Genomic DNA, 18402 nt, shown 5'->3' with positions numbered 1-18402 from the left:
ATGATATGAAAAACGCAATAGATAATGATGTAAAACTTTAAAGATATGTATTTAAACTATAATAAAGAGATACTGAACTGATAATAAAAAGATACCAGAATACCAGAAAAAATTAAATAAATATACTTATATATTTTTTCCTAATTCAAATTACTTAGAAATATAATATTTTTATTATTGTTTTACTTTTCACATTTTGACATCTTATTTCTTTTTCTTTCTCTATTGATCGTTCGTTCATGTTAAATGATTAATGCAATCAATAATATTTTATGAAAAAAACGAATGAATTATAATTTAAATTTTCTATCAAAAATATTCATCATATTCATCATAATTAACAAATATATAATTGCAGATTCATAATATATTTAAAAAAATATTTTAAGGCAAACACACAATTATAAAAATAGTTACCTTCGATTACATAAAATTCATAAAGTTGGCAACATATATCTAGAAATATTTTAATAATTTATGTTGGTAATATTAATTGACGATCAACTCGTATGAGTGTGCGCTGTAGTTTCATTCGTTCGGTGACAATGGCGGCAGACCTTGATCAGTTTCAACAGCTTTTAAATACACTCCTGAGCACGGATAATGATGCCAGAACCCAAGCAGAAGTGCGTATATCTTTTATGATTTTTACATGCATATTTTATATATATTAATTTTTTTACAAAACATAAATCTTATAAAATGAGATACTTCATTTCCAGAGCACGTTGCCAACATGTTGTCAGAATTTGCATGTGGGCACCATTCAGTGATTTTTCGCATTGAATTACAGTTCTACTTAGAATTTTTTTAATAAATAATTTTATATAATATCAATATAATTAGTTTCAAGTTAAATAAAATTAATTATCTTAGTGAATACTGACAAGTGTTTAGAAGAACCTAATAAAATCCAAAATGGTGTCCCGTGGTAGCATGCACCCCTCCAACCTTTTACAATCATCCGTGTCATTTTTAATGCGATGCAAATATGCGTCTTATCAAATTTTTTTATGATTATTTTATCGTTTACATGATGTTATTATAACATTACAAGATAAAAAAATTTAATTTAGTATTAAGTAATACATAATATATAACGAAAGTATTTAGCAATATTTATAAATTCTATATTTCACTTTCCCGCCTACACAGAATCATTTTCTATTTGATTTCCGGTATTTCTATCTACTTTAAATGATATAAAAAATGTATTCATTTATATGAATACTATTTCATATATTTAAAATTATATTATTATTGTTATTAATACTAATTTTTTACATTTCATTTAATATGTATGTAATAAAACTATATAATCATATCTTATACTATACCTTTTTTTCTTGGTTTTATTTAGTCTAGTAGTTTAAAATGTAGTATTAAAATGTTAATTATAAATTGTTATCTTTTAAATATTAATATTTCTTATTGACATTTATTTACTTCATATTTTAAAATAAAACTAAAATGATTAAACATGACTATTTTATTAATATTATGATTTTTTTTTATCTAAAACAAAAATGTTTCATTATAAAAAATTAAATTTTATAATATATATATAATATATATATGTGTGTGTGTTATATTATATATTTTAATATTTTAGGATGCATACAACAATCTCCCAGTGGATAGCAAGGTGACATTTCTTCTAACTTCTTTATGCAATGCCACTCTTACAGAAGAGATGCGTGCCATGGCTGCCGTCTTGTTACGTCGACTCTTCTCTTCTGAATTTATGGATTTTTATCCTAAAGTAAATATATTTTTATTATATTTATTTTAATAATTTTCTAATTGTAAAAATGAAAATAAGCTTTATAATATATATGAGAAAATTTTTGTTTGCAATAAATTTTATATTTTTTAAATTTTTATATAATAAAGATATTGTTCAGTTCTTATTGCTGATACATATAATAAATTACAGACTAAAATAATTTCAAGTCATATAATGCTCTCTGTAGTTTATGCCAATAACTATTGCCAATGATAAAGTGACCTATTGTGAATCTTATGAATTATCAATTTATATTATTTATTAAATCTATATTATTTTTATTATTATATATAAATATATTTTGATATTTAACAAATTTATTTCAAACATATAAAATGTTTAGAAAATATATCCATATATAAATAAATATTTATAAAATTTTAAGAAAAGTTTTCAAATATAATAATTTTTAAATTTTCATAATTTAAGAATATATTAAAATTTTTAAATTTTATTTAACCCATGTTTTTATAAAAAATTATATAAACATTTTATAAAAATTGAAATTTTATTTAAAAAACAAAATATAGATTAATGTACATTATCTTTTGCAAAATTCTTATATAAAAATTTATATTTTAATAAATTATAATACATATAAAAAAAAATTCATCTGCTAAAATGTATCATAATTTTGTTTATATATATATGTATAATAAAAAGCTGTCAATATATAGCTGTCAATATAGCTGTATTTATTTTTAGATTCCACCAGAAGCACAAGCTCAATTAAAAGAGCAAATTTTATTATCTGTTCAAAATGAACAGACAGAAACTATTCGACGTAAGGTTTGTGAGGTTGCAGCTGAAGTTGCAAGAAATTTGATTGATGAAGATGGTAATAATCAATGGCCAGAGTTTTTGCAGTTCCTATTCCAATGTGCAAATAGTCCTGTACCAGCATTAAAAGAAAATGCTCTTCGAATGTTCACGTAAGTTTTGTATATATATATATACATATAATGTTTTTATATTATAAATAATATATAATTTCGAATTTCACCGCATAATATTCATTTTAAATAAATATAGATCCGTCCCAGGCGTATTTGGAAATCAACAAGCAAATTATTTGAATCTTATAAAACAAATGTTACAACAATCGATTATGGATTCTGCAAACTATGAGGTATTATAAAATATATTTTTTCATGTATATTTATATTTACATTTTTATATTTCTTATACATTCGTTTTATATTTTCTTATACATTCGTTTTATATTTTCAATGTTTAATATGGAAGAATGATACACGAGATAAAAATAGTTTAATTTCTCGTCATAAATTCTTCCTATAGAAAAATTGCCTTCTGATGACTATGATTTATGAAGATTTAATTTATAGACAGATACGGGGCATATAAAAATTAATAAATAAATAAAGTTTTGTTTACTTGTATTTGTAATTTTTTTTTTGTTTCTTTTTTATCATTATTCGTTTTTTTTTTGCATAAAATTGCATAAAAATAATTTTCTTGTTTTTTTTTAAATTTTATTTTTAATAATTATAATAATTTTTATTATAGGTCAGATTTCAAGCAGTAAGAGCAATTGGAGCCTTTATCATTTTGCATGATAAAGAAGAAAATATACAGAAACATTTTTCAGAATTATTACCAGCAATTGTACAAGTAATTGCTCAATCAGTAGAAAAACAAGGAGATGATGCTCTCTTAAAAGTTTTAATTGATTTAGCAGAATCGACGCCTAAGTTTTTGAGATTACAATTAGAAACTATAATGGAAATGTGTATGAAAATATTTTCGAATGAAGATATGGCTGATTCATGGAGGCAATTAGCATTGGAAGTATTAGTAACATTAGCAGAAACTGCTCCTGCAATGGTACGTAAAGTTGGTGGAAAATATATTGCATCCCTAGTACCATTGGTACTAAAAATGATGACAGATATAGAAGAAGATGAAAAGTGGAGCTTTTCTGATGAAATCGTTGATGATGACAATGATAGTAATAATGTTGTTGCTGAAAGTGCTTTAGACAGATTAGCATGTGGTTTAGGTGGTAAAACTATGTTACCACAAATTGTACAAAATATTCCTTCAATGTTGAATAATAGTGATTGGAAATATAGGTAAATATTTATAAAATATTTTTATTTATTTTCAATATTCATAATATTCATCACAGAATAGTCAGCAGTTATTCGTTCTATGCAAATAATTGCGTTACATCTGTGATAGAGTAATCTTTCAAATTATCTATTTTTATCTATCGTTTTGATAGTTAAAAATTTAAGATTTTTGAAGGATGTTCTTTAATAGAGAGTTGATAATAATATTGTAATATTATTGTCATAGATTTAGAACAAACATTTATATTTTTGCTAATTTAAAAATATTTAATAAAATTATAGTTATAAATATTCAAAAAATTTATAATATAGACATGCTGCTCTTATGGCAATATCAGCTGTTGGAGAAGGTTGTCATAAACAAATGGAAGCAATATTACCTCAAATTATGGAAGGAGTTATACAATATTTGCAAGATCCCGTAAGTTTGAAAACTATTTTTTATAAATTTCATTAAAATACCATGAATTGAGTCAGCAGTTATATTTTTTGATATAAATATAATAATAATAAGCATTAAATTCATGATAAACTAAAATGAAGAATTTCATAGTCATATATATTATCATTCTGACAATGTATTAGAATACATTTTTCGGAGTTAAAGTTGACTATTATTTTTTCCGAGATAGTCATAGTTCTGGAACATACATATTTATCTATTGATTATATTTATTAATTATATATCTTTTGTAGCATCCTCGTGTAAGATATGCAGCTTGTAATGCAGTAGGTCAAATGTCAACTGATTTTGCACCTATATTTGAAAAAAAATTTCATGACAAAGTCATTCCTGGTTTATTAATGGTTTTGGACGATAATGCAAATCCAAGAGTTCAAGCTCATGCTGGTGCAGCACTTGTAAATTTTAGCGAAGATTGTCCAAAAAATATATTAACACCATATTTAGATGCTATTATGGCTAAATTGGAATCAATTCTTACTGCTAAATTTCAAGAATTAGTTGAGAAAGGAACTAAACTTGTTTTAGAACAAGTAAGCATATTAACTATATGTAATTAAATAAAATTAGTGCATATATAATTATTTTTTTAACCTGATAATAATTTTTTTCAATTTATTTTTTTTTTTTATAGGTTGTTACAACTATTGCATCTGTTGCTGATACATGTGAAGAACAATTTGTAACATATTATGATAGATTAATGCCGTGTCTAAAATATATCATTCAAAATGCTAATCAACAAGAACATAAAATGTTACGTGGAAAGACAATTGAATGCGTGAGTCTTATAGGACTTGCAGTAGGACCTGAAAAGGTATAATAATACTAAACAATAAAAAATGACATAATAAAATATTTAATATTTTGTTTTTAAAAATACATTATATAACTATATTTTTTATGGTTATATAGTTTATTGCAGATGCTAGTGAAGTTATGGATATGTTATTAAAAACTCATTCTGAAGGAGATCTTCCAGATGATGATCCACAAACAAGTTATCTTATATCCGCATGGACACGAATTTGTAAAATTCTTGGTAGAAAATTTAAAATTTTATCTTTTTGGATAAAATATATTAAAATATGATTAAACAATAATAATTAAATTCTTTAGGTAAACAATTTGAACAATATTTGCCATTAGTAATGGGTCCAGTTTTACGAACAGCCGCTATGAGACCTGAAGTGGCTTTATTAGATAATGAAGATATGGAAGGTATAGAAGATGTTGATTGGGAATTCATCTCTCTTGGTGAACAACAAAATTTTGGAATTAAAACAGCTGGTTTAGAAGATAAAGCTTCTGCCTGTGAAATGTTAGTTTGCTATGCGCGTGAATTGAAGGAAGGTTTTGCAGATTATGCAGAAGAAGTAGTACGGCTAATGGTTCCTATGCTGAAATTTTATTTTCATGATGGTGTTAGAACAGCTGCTGCTGCAAGTTTACCATATCTTCTTGATTGCGCAAAAATAAAAGGTTAATTAATAATAATTATACAAATATATTTTCATAAAATATTAATTCTTTGTATTATAATTATAAATAATAATTAAATTACAGGTCCACAGTATCTTGAAGGAATGTGGGCATATATTTGTCCTGATCTCTTAAAAGCAATTGATACAGAACCTGAATCTGATGTTTTATTAGAATTATTGTATTCGTTGGCCAAATGTATTGAAACTCTTGGTGCAGGTTGCTTAGGAGCACAACCCATGGCTGAACTTTTACGTATATTGGATAAATTACTTAACAAACATTTTGAAAGAGCAGTAGCTAGATTGGAAAAACGTAAAGATGAAGATTATGATGAGGTAAGATTTTGCATATATAATTTGACATAAAATTTAATTAACATTATAGATAGTTTACAATTTTTATTAAAATTATAGATTGTTGAAGAACAACTTGCTGATGAAGATAATGAAGATGTATATACTCTAAGTAAAATAGCAGATATTTTACATGCTTTATTCACTACTCATAAATCTTCATTTTTCCCTTATTTCGATCAAATTTGTGGACATTTTGTTAAATTATTAAGTCCTGAAAGGTCTTGGTCAGATCATCAATGGGCTTTATGTGTTTTTGACGATGTAATAGAATTTGGTGGACCTGAATGTGCAAAATATCAAGAATATTTTTTACGACCAATGATACAATATGTATCAGATAAATCAGCAGAAGTAAGACAAGCAGCAGCTTATGGTTGTGGAGTTTTAGGACAATACGGAGGAGAAGCATTTGCTCAAGCATGTGCAGAAGCTTTACCTAGATTAATGGAAGTTATAAATGATCCAGAATCTAGATCACCTGAAAATGTCAATCCTACAGAAAATGCTATTTCTGCAGTAACAAAAATCCTTAAATATAATAATAAAGCAATCAATGTCGATGAAATACTTCCTCATTGGTAAGTTGATATTTATTAATCTTGATATGATACAAAATGATTTTTTTTGTTAGAGGACTCAAAAATTATATCTAATTCTCTAAAATATATATAATTTAGCGATTATGTAAAAATTAATGTTGAAGCAATTATGAATATACATATAAAGAAAAACAGGAGTATGTGATTGGTGATATCTCTTTGAGTCTTTTAGCGAATCATGTATTATATTAATTGTAAAAAAATTAGTAAAAAATTTATTTCTCCAGGCTCTCTTGGCTACCAGTGGTAGAAGATGAAGATGAAGCACCTTATGTTTATGGATATTTATGTGATTTAATTGAAGCAAATCACGTAGCAGTTTTAGGACCAAATAATTCGAATCTACCTCGATTAATAAGTTTTTTTGCAGAAGCATTTTATAAAGATGCCGTACCAACAGATAATCCTGTCATGGGTAGAATTCTTAGCATTGTTAGACAAATACAGGTATAAGTAAACAATGTATATTATATAAAATATATTTTTATTCTATTGCATATTTATGTTTTAAAAAATAATCTATTCTCTGTTTTAGAACAACGAGTCTATGTTCCAGGCATGCATAAATGCATTAACAGCAGATCAACAACAGGCACTGCATGAGGCACTTCGTGCACAGCCTACTAATTAGCCATTTGCTTTTACCTTCGATCTTTAATATTTTAATATAAAAGAAAAAAACATACACACACACATTTGCTTTAATAAAGCTTGTGGAGAAATCACAGATTTTAGGTAGCTATGGAACAATTGCGCCAGCCTAATTATGAAGAGAAATAATTGTATGTAACTATTTGATATAATTCATATATTTGTTGATTGTATTTCATTAGTAGATACAATAGTCATCCCATTTTTTACTATTTGGAATTGTTGCGAATTACATACCATAAAACTTGTACTTGTCATTACTTGATGAAGTGTGATATGTTAAACATAAATTTAGCAATATAAAATTTATTAAATTATATAAGTGAGTTCGCACTGACGAAATTTTTATAATTCATTATTTTTGCTTAATTTATAATGATAATACAATAAAATAATATTGCATTCATGAATTTATTTTTAACATAAAATTAAAACAAGACACATTTCCCGCCATTGCGAGCCGAACGATGCTTAGTGTCTATTTTTTTTCTTTCTCTCTTTTTTCTTTTTTAATGCTTTGTAAATTGCATAGTATTTGTAAACACTAACTCCAGCTTTGGAGTTTAGAATATTAAGAATGTTCATAGAATAATATTACATTTTTGTCATTGCGATCTCTTTGTCCCAATTATCCGCCTTCTGATACTACTTTTTTGGCAGAATAACAAAACTGCGAAAAATAGACTGGAAAAACACCAACTCATTGCTATCAAATGATGGCATAATATATTGTGATTTAGGTATTTTTATTATTAAATTTAGGTACAGTAAATGTTATTTAATAATATCGATAATATTACAGCGTTGAAGTTAGACGAAACTGTATACGAATGCCTTTTAAATGAAACGTAATGAACTGCAATGTAATGTGTAAAACATTTTATATTTTGATATATTAAATTATTTGTTAATTCTAATTCATCACATTGGATTACATTAGAACAAAAAGTATACATTTTCAGTTTGATATAAAGTATACTTAATCGTGTAATTTTACAGCTAATTTACATTGATTTATTACGCTTATTTAGCTGTAATTTTGCAATTTGTTATTGCGTAAAATAAAGTATAACAATGAAACCAAGATATATTACTGAAATAAGTTGAAAAGAATGCTGGGCATTACGTTTCTTCCGGTTATTGTGTAATGACAATGTGAATTAAGGACAGTGGCGTAAAAAAATGACTGAATGGAGTAACATTACAATTTCTTGTTCTTGTTGCTATTTATTTGTACACAATAATTATCATGATATTTACCATTGCAAGCGAATTTGCAATGGAAAATATTCCAGAAATAAAATCTGCGACTAGTTACAACAAAATCCTCCAAAAAATTTTTTTTTGTTACGACAAAAGAATATAACTAATGGTCGGACATTTATTTGTATGTATATATCAAAGTATATAAATATTAAAACTAAGTACGTAAAGTTGAATTACATAAATGTAATTATTGATAATTAGTAGGCACTGCCTCATTAATTATTTCATGAAGACTAAGATCTTGTGAAATAGATACAAGCAATGTGCGATTGTAAACATTTCAATTAAGAATTATTGAAGGACTGTTCGTGCGATGTATTGTGACAAAAAGATTTGTGAAAACAAAATCAATATGAAAAAAGTAAAATTATAATTCTTATAATTATATAGAGATTATTTTAAAGTTATTATTAATTAAAATAAATCTCAGCTTTTTAATTGATTGTTTTGCTTTACCTTTAAAATTATACATTTTATTCGTAATATTATAAATGAAATTTTTACAATGTAAGAAAGAATCATAATTATCGTTATATTACATTTAATTTTCGTTTATAAAAAAAAATATATTTAAATTATTACTTATTGATATATATTTAATCATATATATAATTTATTATATAAACTTATGAAATTACGATCAATTATATAAATACTTAAATTTAAATTTGAATATATCATAATATATATAAAAATAAAAGTAATGACAGTATATTTTCATTTAGAAGTTTTTATTTAGTTGAGTAGTTAAGTTTTTGTTTGTATACACTAAAAATAAATTAAAAATATATGCTACATGTCTTTTTTATGCGAAACATTTTGTTATATAGTATTTAACAATTGTATATCAATCGAAACATAAATGTTAAATATGCGTTCGATGAATTAATTACTGTAAAAAATATACAAAATGCGACTATTGAGCAATTTTCTCTTATGAGTTTATCAGATATTGCGTCAAAAATCTTCCGTAATTCATAATAAATATTTACTTTAATGATATTTTAATCTATTTTAAATAATTCGTTCATAATTACATTTCGTTTTTAATAAATCAGTTATGCCGTATTTCAGGCGTCACGTCATCAATTCAATTAACCGAAAATAAAATTTTTTTAGATTGAAATATTTTGTTTGTTATTACATATATAAGTATACATATTAAATTTATTATAGATGTTATCAGATAAATTACATATAATATAATTATGTATGGCTAAACAGAAAAAAGTTTATAACATAAAAATGATACATATTTAAATTATGCTAAAAAAATTTATTTTATACAATCATAAAAATGACAAAAAAAAATAATTTCTTAAATAAAAATTCTATCCTTTAATTATATCATAATGTAATAATAAAATTATATCAAAATAATAACAAAAAATTTAATTACCCTTGTAAAAAATTTCTATTTAAGAAAATTAAAACTATCGTTATTATTAAATTTATTATTACTACATAAATGAAAACTTTATTATAAAATAAAAAGATGAATATAAAATAACTGAAATGAATTTATCAAAAAATATGTTCAAAATATATAAATTTTCATTATTTTAATTCATTTTAATTATTTATGTGACCAAATTATATTTATTTATTATTGTTTATTGTTATATAACAGAATATAAAATATTTATTATTAATTATCATTATCATTCAAATTCAATACATTTCAATAATAATAAAATTATTTGTTATTTTTAATTTAAAAAATATATTAATAATTTGATAATTTTATAATATAATTATATGTAATGATATTATTCGTATATTCATATAAAATAATTTTAATAATTAATTTTATATGAAATACACACACAGCATATATATATATATATATATATATATATATATATTTGAAAGTATATGTACATTTGTGACTATGTGATAAGTATATAATATTATGATCATCCGATATTACGTCATCATTCCCCCTCCCTCCTTTAATTAACTCATAAAAACTCATTACTCATAAAAAATGTTTGGTGCACATATTTTATGCATTACAAGTAACATATCTGTTATGTGAAATTTATTTTTAATTGATTCTTATTATTAGTTTAGTTTCTTCAACAGTAGTGTGTAAGTGTAACAATCCGGTGTAACTATTGTCTTGAAAAAGTACGTTCTTTTAAAATCAAAAAGTATATTATTGTAGTTATTCTTTTTAAACTACACTTTAAACTACATTTTAAACGTAAAAAAATTATATTTTCATATTAATAAATATTTTATGTTTAACAAATTTTAATTATTTAATAAAAATTAAATAACTATATTTATAAATTACAATTTATTATTAATATTGCATAATATTTAATAAAATAAATTATTTGAAAAATAATTGAAAACTAATTTATTTTCTTTCCTTCTTTTTTCTTATAAATACTATTATTTAATATATATAATTAATTTGAATAATCTAAATAGATTTTAGAATATTTATGAATTTATAATATTTATAAATTTTTATTTTCGCAATAAAAATAAAAAAGGAAAGAATTTCAGAATAGAATATGATATTCTGATGTTTTTGTTTTTAATAACTATTAAAACCGCACTAGATTTAAATAAAGATATTTATATGGCTTCTTGCCCTCATTTGTAATTCTTATACTCTTTTAATATAGGACTCATGCATAGACGCTTTTTCATTTGTCTCGAGGTTCATAGTGCTATTATTTCGTCCCTGATAATATACTGAAAATGTGTAATACGTAGTATCCACAAGTGTTATAGCAGTTGTGTGTGTCAGTCGTGAAATAGTATTTTAAAATAACATAAAATGTGAAATTTCTCTAAAAATTTCCAAGAATTTGTTTTTTAAACTTTTCTATAAAAATCCGATAAATCAAATAATGAGTTCAATAAACTTCTAGCGGAACTCTGATTTTTCGTCATATCCTATTACTTATCTTTATAGTCAATCGTCGTGTATACAGAAATTAGGGCGTGAAAAGGTTCGTTTAGTTCAATTGGAATTTATAAAAATTTAAAAAGAAAGTACATATAAAATTAAAAAATATATGTAAAAATAAATTATAAAAAGCCGAGTGAACAAGTTACTTGAGATTATACATTATTATTAAATTTTAAATATTATATCTTTGATTGATTATATCTGGTTATATGATGTTTTCTGCATTCTTCTTTTTTTAACTATAAAACATATTTTAGCAACATGCTATTGTTTTACAAGGAATAAATATATAAAAAATTTTATTGAATCATAATATGTAATAACCAAACATGACTGGTTCACAAATAATTCGGCACATCTCTAATTGTTTCCTGGAGATTATACGATTATTCATGAATATTTTATAATCATAATGATTCGTAATCATAAAATTATAATAATGACATTGATCAATAATTTTAAGATAACTTGTGAAAACCAGGTAAACGTTCATCAATTTCTTGTATAGATTATAAATGAATATTATATGTAAATATATGTATAATTAAAATAGTATCTAGCTTTTAATATCTTAATTTAAATATTCTTAAAAATGTTTGCAATTTTTATTTTATTTTTTATTTTTTATGAAATAAATATAATTAATAAATATTATTAAAATTTATAATTTTAATAATACAAATTTAAAATTTTTATTTATTTTCTATTATATGTAATTCAAGTAAAAGATTATATATAATTTTTATTTTATATTTTATATATTTTGTATTATTTTTAATGATAAGACATTATACAAATAATTTAATTATCTATAATAATATAAATAACAATAACAATATCAATAATAACAATTTTAAATAATATTTTGTTTAATAGGTTTTTTATGGACCTAACATTGAAGCAGTAAAAAATGTCTAGAAAGCGTGCTAGAGAAGAAACTATGTTGAATTCTACATCATATTCAAATATTCAAAATGGAGAAGATGCATCTTGCTCCAGGGAAGATTCACCTATATATCCTGTAAGTAACATTTAATATAATAAATAAAATTTGTTATAAATTCATTAATATTATAAGTTGTTTATATTATTTTATCATTTGATATTTTATTAATTTAAAGCAGTATAAATATATATTTATTATGTTGAAAATTTGTATTAATATATATAATATATTTATATGAAGCATTGTTCATTTATTTTTTGATTTATCTATAAAGTTTATATATAAATTATATTATAATAATAGGGAATTATCTCTAATAATTCAAAGATAATATATCTGTAATTTCATGTATATTGTATCATTCATTTATATATCTAATTTCATAGAAGCAAAACTTTTTAATGATAATGATATAATATATGATGCAAGATCATAGCCATATCTAATGAAATATAATATTGCGAATACATAATTTCTTAAATAGTGTTGTTGAAATATTTGATGATAACTATATTAACATAGATTTTGCAACATATTTATGGCTTATATTATTATATGTAATCTAAATTTTTTTTTTATTAATATATAAAGAAGTTTTATATTTCAAAAAAATTTTATCTTCTCTAACTTGAAGATTTGTAAAAGCTAATTGAATTTAAAGAAATTTTATAGGTAGATTATTTGAAAATTTTTTTTTTTTTTTTTTATAAAAAAATAATTTTTTTTAATATTAACAGCTAGTGACAATGACTTGGAGAAGCAACAGGAATTCACATAATGAATCAGGTCAAATTTCACTGAAAAAGTATAATAGTGAAATTTCTATTTACCACAAAGAACTTCCAGTGAGTTTAATTTTTTTTTTAATAATTTTAATGCTGAAATATATAATATTTTTAATTTTTTAATCTTTTTATTTTAATTTTAAAAATAAATATAAATATTTTATTTTTTATATAATTAAAAGAAATATAATTTCACATAATTAAAATAAAGCAATTCTCAAAATTTATGAGGAAAAGGCTGTTATTATATCAATATTATATTTAAATATTAATTTTATATTTTAAATATTAATATTAAATATTAATATTATATTTAAATATAATTAATATTTTAAAAATAAAAATTTTTATGAAATCTATTATTTGTATATATGACAGATGATTTATATATATACTTTTTATCATACTATTTATATTAAATTTATTGCAGTCAATTTGCAAGGAAGCACCTTTTAGTGATGATCCAGAAGCACTTGCTGAAAGAAATGCCTGTGATTATAACATTCGCATTACATTAAAAATGGCAAAAAGTGGTAAAGGTTAGTATAATTAAAAATTAATTAGATATTATTTATCTAATTAATAGTTATTAAAAGCTTTTGAATGTTATATTAATAATATCAATAATTTTTGTAATAATTTAGCTCCTAGAAAAATCAGAGTCTATGCAGATGGTATTTATGATCTATTTCATCAAGGACATGCACGGCAACTTTTACAAGCAAAAAATATTTTCCCTAATGTATATCTTATTGTAGGAGGTAAAAAATAATTAATAAAATTAATAAAATAATTAATAAAATTCTAATTTTTTAATATATAGCATAAGTATTATATGATATTATTAAAAAATATTTTTATAGAAAATGAAGATATATAAAATATATAATTATTATATAATTATATAATCTCTTATATAAAATATATGTAATTTTTATAATTACAGTTTGTAATGATCAGTTAACACATAGTAAAAAAGGAAGAACAGTTATGACAGATGTTGAAAGATATGATGCAGTAAGACATTGTCGTTACGTAGATGAAGTGGTTAGAGATGCACCTTGGGAACTGGATGATGAATTTCTTATAAAACATAAAGTAAACTGAAATATATAATATTTTTTCTAAAACATTTATTAAATATTAATATTTAATTCTTGTGTTATTTTTAGATCGATTTTGTTGCTCATGATGATATACCTTATATGACAGATGATAGCACAGATGTTTATGCTGCCTTAAAGGCTAAAGGTATGTTTGTAGCTACACAAAGAACAGAAGGAGTATCAACATCCGATATTGTTGCAAGAATAGTTAAAGATTATGATATTTATGTAAGAAGAAATCTTGCGCGAGGCTATAGTGCAAAAGAACTTAATGTTTCTTTTCTCAATGTAAGTATCATAAATTAATGAGAAAAAGACATAAGTTGGTATACTATAACAATAAATAATTGTGATTTTTATTCCATTATAAATTTTTTTTAAACAATACTATTCTTAAGCAATGATATTTTATGATAAGATATGTTTTTGTAGGAAAAGAAATTTCGTTTACAAAATAAATTTGATGATTTAAAAGATAAAGGTAAAAGAGTAATGGAGAATATTGGTGAAAAACGTATGGATATGATTAGCAAATGGGAAGAAAAATCTCGAGATTTTATCGATGCTTTTCTACTTTTATTTGGAAGAGAAGGTAGATTGGTAAGTAGCATATTTTTAATTTCAATATTAATAATATCCTGTAGATTATCATTATAAAAGAATAATTAATATATTATTATTATTATTATTATATATTAATTAATATATTAATAATTTTTACAGTCAACAATTTGGAATGAAAGTAAAGGTCGTTTAATGCAAGCATTATCTCCTCCTGCAAGTCCAAAAAGAGATGGCAGTCCAAATGGCAGTAATAGCAGCAATAATGATGAAGATCAGACAAGGTACATCACAGCATTCGAGTCAATTGACTAATATGCAACACCACTTCATTCTGTACTGCTTCTATATGAAAACCTTCAATACTTCACACCACCCATTTGCAGCATGTTATGTTAGTATACAATTCCACTGTTATACATTAGATAAATTTTAAGCAGTAACACACAATTTAACCATTGCTTGTTGTAAAAAATGTGTTTCATTTTCTTTATCCTTTTTGTGTATATAATATATGTATAGTGCATAACATAGTATTGTCACAAAAATTTTCGTTTAAATATTTACAAAATACGAAAATGTTACTTATTTAATATTAATTCAAATTAATTGAATTAATATATATGATTTATGTTACAGTCCACCACCGAAAAAGACTGGCCGTTTTGAATATTCGCAGAGTAATTATTATTTAAGCGATGATTATAGCGACGATGAAGAAGAAAATTTGCACTCCAAATGATAACCTCTTTTTTCAAAATCACATTCATTTTGACCAAAAATATCGTGCAATCTCTTTAAAAATGTTTAAAAATAATTTTATGCATCTATGTGATTTATTAATATGGATTATAATGTTATGCTTAATAATTTTTTTATGCTATGATTTCATACTACATACGATATAAAATTATTTGTTGTAATAATTTCATTCAATCCAATCATGCATTATTATATATTAATTAGATTATATATATGCATGAACATTACAGAAGTCATATAGATTACTTAAGTCGTTATAACTATTCTTGAGAGTTTCATTATCATATCGTTATTTATATTATTAATAAGTTCCTAAAATCTGGTTTTGAATGATATTATTGTTCATTTTGAATTTCATACAAGAATTTCTAATAGTTAAACGCATATTTTCATTTATGCAAGAAAGTCTGTGGTTCAGATAATCAGTTAACAATATTTATTAATTTTCAATTTTTTTCTTACTAATTTTATATAACATTTTTTTACAAGTTACTTTATAATTAATAATTTATAATATATATTTGCAGTGAAAATATCTGCGTTAATATTAAATTATATTTTGATTTTTATAATAAATAGATGATTTAAATATATATGTATGTATATATATACATGTATATGTATATGTATATATATTTTTTTTCAATGATCCATTTTAAAAGTCATATTGAACACATTTAGAATTATGAAAAGTTTTTTTATGAAAAGTTATTTATGAAAAGTTAGTACATAAAATTAATATTTACTTATATTTTAAATATTGCATTATTGATAAAATTATATGAAAATATGAAGTAAACAAAAAATTTATCGAAGAATTTATCATTACTATGAATTTAATTTGAACTATGAAATTATTAGAAATTATTCAAAAATTTGTATTACAAAAAGTTGTATTACAAAAATTTTAATAGTATTGAAGAAATTTGAACAAATGTAATTTTATAAATGATTGTTCTTGTTTAATCTAGAGTATTTATAAAATATAAAAATTTTTAATTTATTTTTATTAGTAAATAATCATGTGTGTAGTAAAATTCTTAAATATGAATCAATAGAATTCAAAAAAAATGAATAAAAATCAAAATAAATAATAGAATTTTAATTTAAATAAATACACATCAAAATAAGAATCATTTTGAAGATGGTGCTTTTATTTGAATATATACAGATATAATAACCCTGGAATGGTACAACCATTTTTATACTTTGAAATTATAATGTAGTTTTATAATATTCTTGTATTACCGTATGATTACTAAAACATTTGAATGAAATATTTTTTTAATATATAAATAAAATATATGATAAAAATATTTATTTTTATTTTTATTGTAGCATTCAGAATAATGTAATTCTTAACGCTAGCAACTTTGTTAATAGCGTATAGTTCCAGGGATTAAAAAATATACATTAGATGAGTTTTAAATACAAAATTAAGATTTAACATATACATATTAAAAATTTGTAAAAAAAAAAAAAGAAAAGACATATAAATTTGTATACATTGAAGTGTTTTTGTTTCTTAAAATGTACCAATGGTGCCTGAGTTTAACATCTTTTATTTAACTATATATAAAGTAGTACATTTCTGTATGAAGCATGTCATAAAATTTTTAAAGTATATATGTTAATATATTTGCTTCCCAATGTAACTGATGCATAAATTAGTAACATGTAATAATACGTGATAAAATATAGTATTTTCGATATCTTTTTTAATGTATACATCCAAAAATATTTAGACACGCACAGTTTTATGATGAAATAAATTTATGTAATTTTAACAGTTTTCCTGTAAATTACACTCTAGGTTTTTAAAAACAAAAAAAATATCTACATTGTAAAAATTATATCTTAAATGCAAACACAAAATGTAGTAATGTTCCATATTATTTATGTAAGAGCAAATAAAAGCTGTTCAATGAAATATTATAAATCGGATTACTTTTTAATTATAATTGTAATGTATATACTATTAAATAATTTTTATTATTTCAATATAAATATTTTATAATATTTTATAATATTTTAAATATTTCATATTAAATATTTTTCTTATAAATAATTATTAATAGCTCAATTTTTAAGAAAATTTAATTAACAATTACGCATTACACTTATAATACATTTTGATTTATATGCAATTATATATATGTAACGTTATGAAATGATTTCAATTTGAAAATAATGTAGTAATTATAAAAATAACCATTGATTATTATTTATTATTATTTAAATATTTGATATTTATTTATAATATATATTTATTTTTTACATAAAATATAATTACTTAATTACTAATTATATTGTTTTTTTAAATTGTACATTTAAAAAAATAATATTGTTATCAATGCTACCATCCATTTAAATAAAAATTTAACCATGTATACTATGTCAAATCAAAAATAAATTAATCAAATCATAAATGAAAATTGTATATATGTATAATTATGTAGTATATATATATATATATATATATATATATATATTTATATTAATATATATTTTCTATATTTATATTAATTATTTGATTTTTTTATGGTTTAATTGTTTAGAAAAGATTAAAATCGAAACTTTTAATTTTTTAATTCTTTGCAATTATATAGTATAA

At 22.1% G+C, this 18402-nt stretch overlaps 2 protein-coding genes and 1 non-coding gene across 8 annotated transcripts; all 3 read left to right on the top strand.

Moving 5' to 3' along the window:
• Positions 1-509: 509 nt before the first annotated feature.
• On the top strand, positions 510-9145 carry LOC122714846 (importin-5). Its single transcript, XM_043936553.1, has 14 exons — positions 510-626; positions 1613-1762; positions 2492-2718; positions 2819-2915; positions 3314-3879; positions 4192-4300; positions 4576-4875; positions 4977-5159; positions 5258-5384; positions 5462-5824; positions 5909-6162; positions 6241-6761; positions 7010-7229; positions 7318-9145. Exons 1-14 carry the CDS (start codon positions 510-512, stop codon positions 7411-7413), a joined length of 3330 nt encoding a protein of 1109 aa, XP_043792488.1. The 3' UTR covers positions 7414-9145.
• On the top strand, positions 3026-3153 carry LOC122715390. Its single transcript, XR_006346832.1, has one exon.
• A 1558-nt stretch (positions 9146-10703) lies between the features above and the next one.
• LOC122714847 (choline-phosphate cytidylyltransferase A-like) lies at positions 10704-16134 on the top strand. Of its 6 annotated transcripts, none has more exons than XM_043936556.1 (10): positions 10704-10829; positions 12505-12649; positions 13312-13419; positions 13790-13898; positions 14004-14120; positions 14306-14457; positions 14532-14753; positions 14898-15065; positions 15189-15310; positions 15666-16130. In XM_043936556.1, exons 2-10 carry the CDS (start codon positions 12539-12541, stop codon positions 15766-15768), a joined length of 1212 nt encoding a protein of 403 aa, XP_043792491.1. In that variant the 5' UTR covers positions 10704-10829; positions 12505-12538; the 3' UTR covers positions 15769-16130. The 6 variants fall into 6 exon arrangements, 5 of the variants coding, with proteins under 5 accessions (XP_043792491.1, XP_043792493.1, XP_043792490.1 ...); XM_043936558.1 differs by having other exon boundaries at positions 10768-10790; XR_006346723.1 differs by lacking the exon at positions 10704-10829 and adding an exon at positions 11382-12109 and having other exon boundaries at positions 15189-15420; positions 15666-16134.
• The last annotated feature ends 2268 nt before the right edge of the window (positions 16135-18402 follow it).

This window comes from Apis laboriosa, unplaced genomic scaffold (assembly GCF_014066325.1).
Source record: "Apis laboriosa isolate Shangri-la unplaced genomic scaffold, ASM1406632v1 scaffold34_cov151, whole genome shotgun sequence".
NCBI lineage: Eukaryota > Metazoa > Arthropoda > Insecta > Hymenoptera > Apidae > Apis > Apis laboriosa.
Note: the sequence above shows the minus strand (reverse complement) of the source record. Positions and strands in the feature narration are given on the sequence as shown.

What these genes read in the sequence shown, in the direction of transcription:
- LOC122714846 (XM_043936553.1), top strand. Translation starts at nt 510, where the DNA reads ATGAGTGTGCGCTGTAGTTTCATTCGTTCGGTGACAATGGCGGCAGAC. An exon ending in CTAAACTTGTTTTAGAACAA is followed by an intron (nt 4,876 to 4,976) that starts GTAAGCATATTA and finishes TTTTTTTTATAG; the next exon opens with GTTGTTACAACTATTGCATC. An exon ending in AAGATGAAGATTATGATGAG is followed by an intron (nt 6,163 to 6,240) that starts GTAAGATTTTGC and finishes TTAAAATTATAG; the next exon opens with ATTGTTGAAGAACAACTTGC.
- LOC122714847 (XM_043936556.1), top strand. Translation starts at nt 12,539, where the DNA reads ATGTCTAGAAAGCGTGCTAGAGAAGAAACTATGTTGAATTCTACATCA. An exon ending in AATGGCAAAAAGTGGTAAAG is followed by an intron (nt 13,899 to 14,003) that starts GTTAGTATAATT and finishes GTAATAATTTAG; the next exon opens with CTCCTAGAAAAATCAGAGTC. An exon ending in TGTATATCTTATTGTAGGAG is followed by an intron (nt 14,121 to 14,305) that starts GTAAAAAATAAT and finishes TTATAATTACAG; the next exon opens with TTTGTAATGATCAGTTAACA.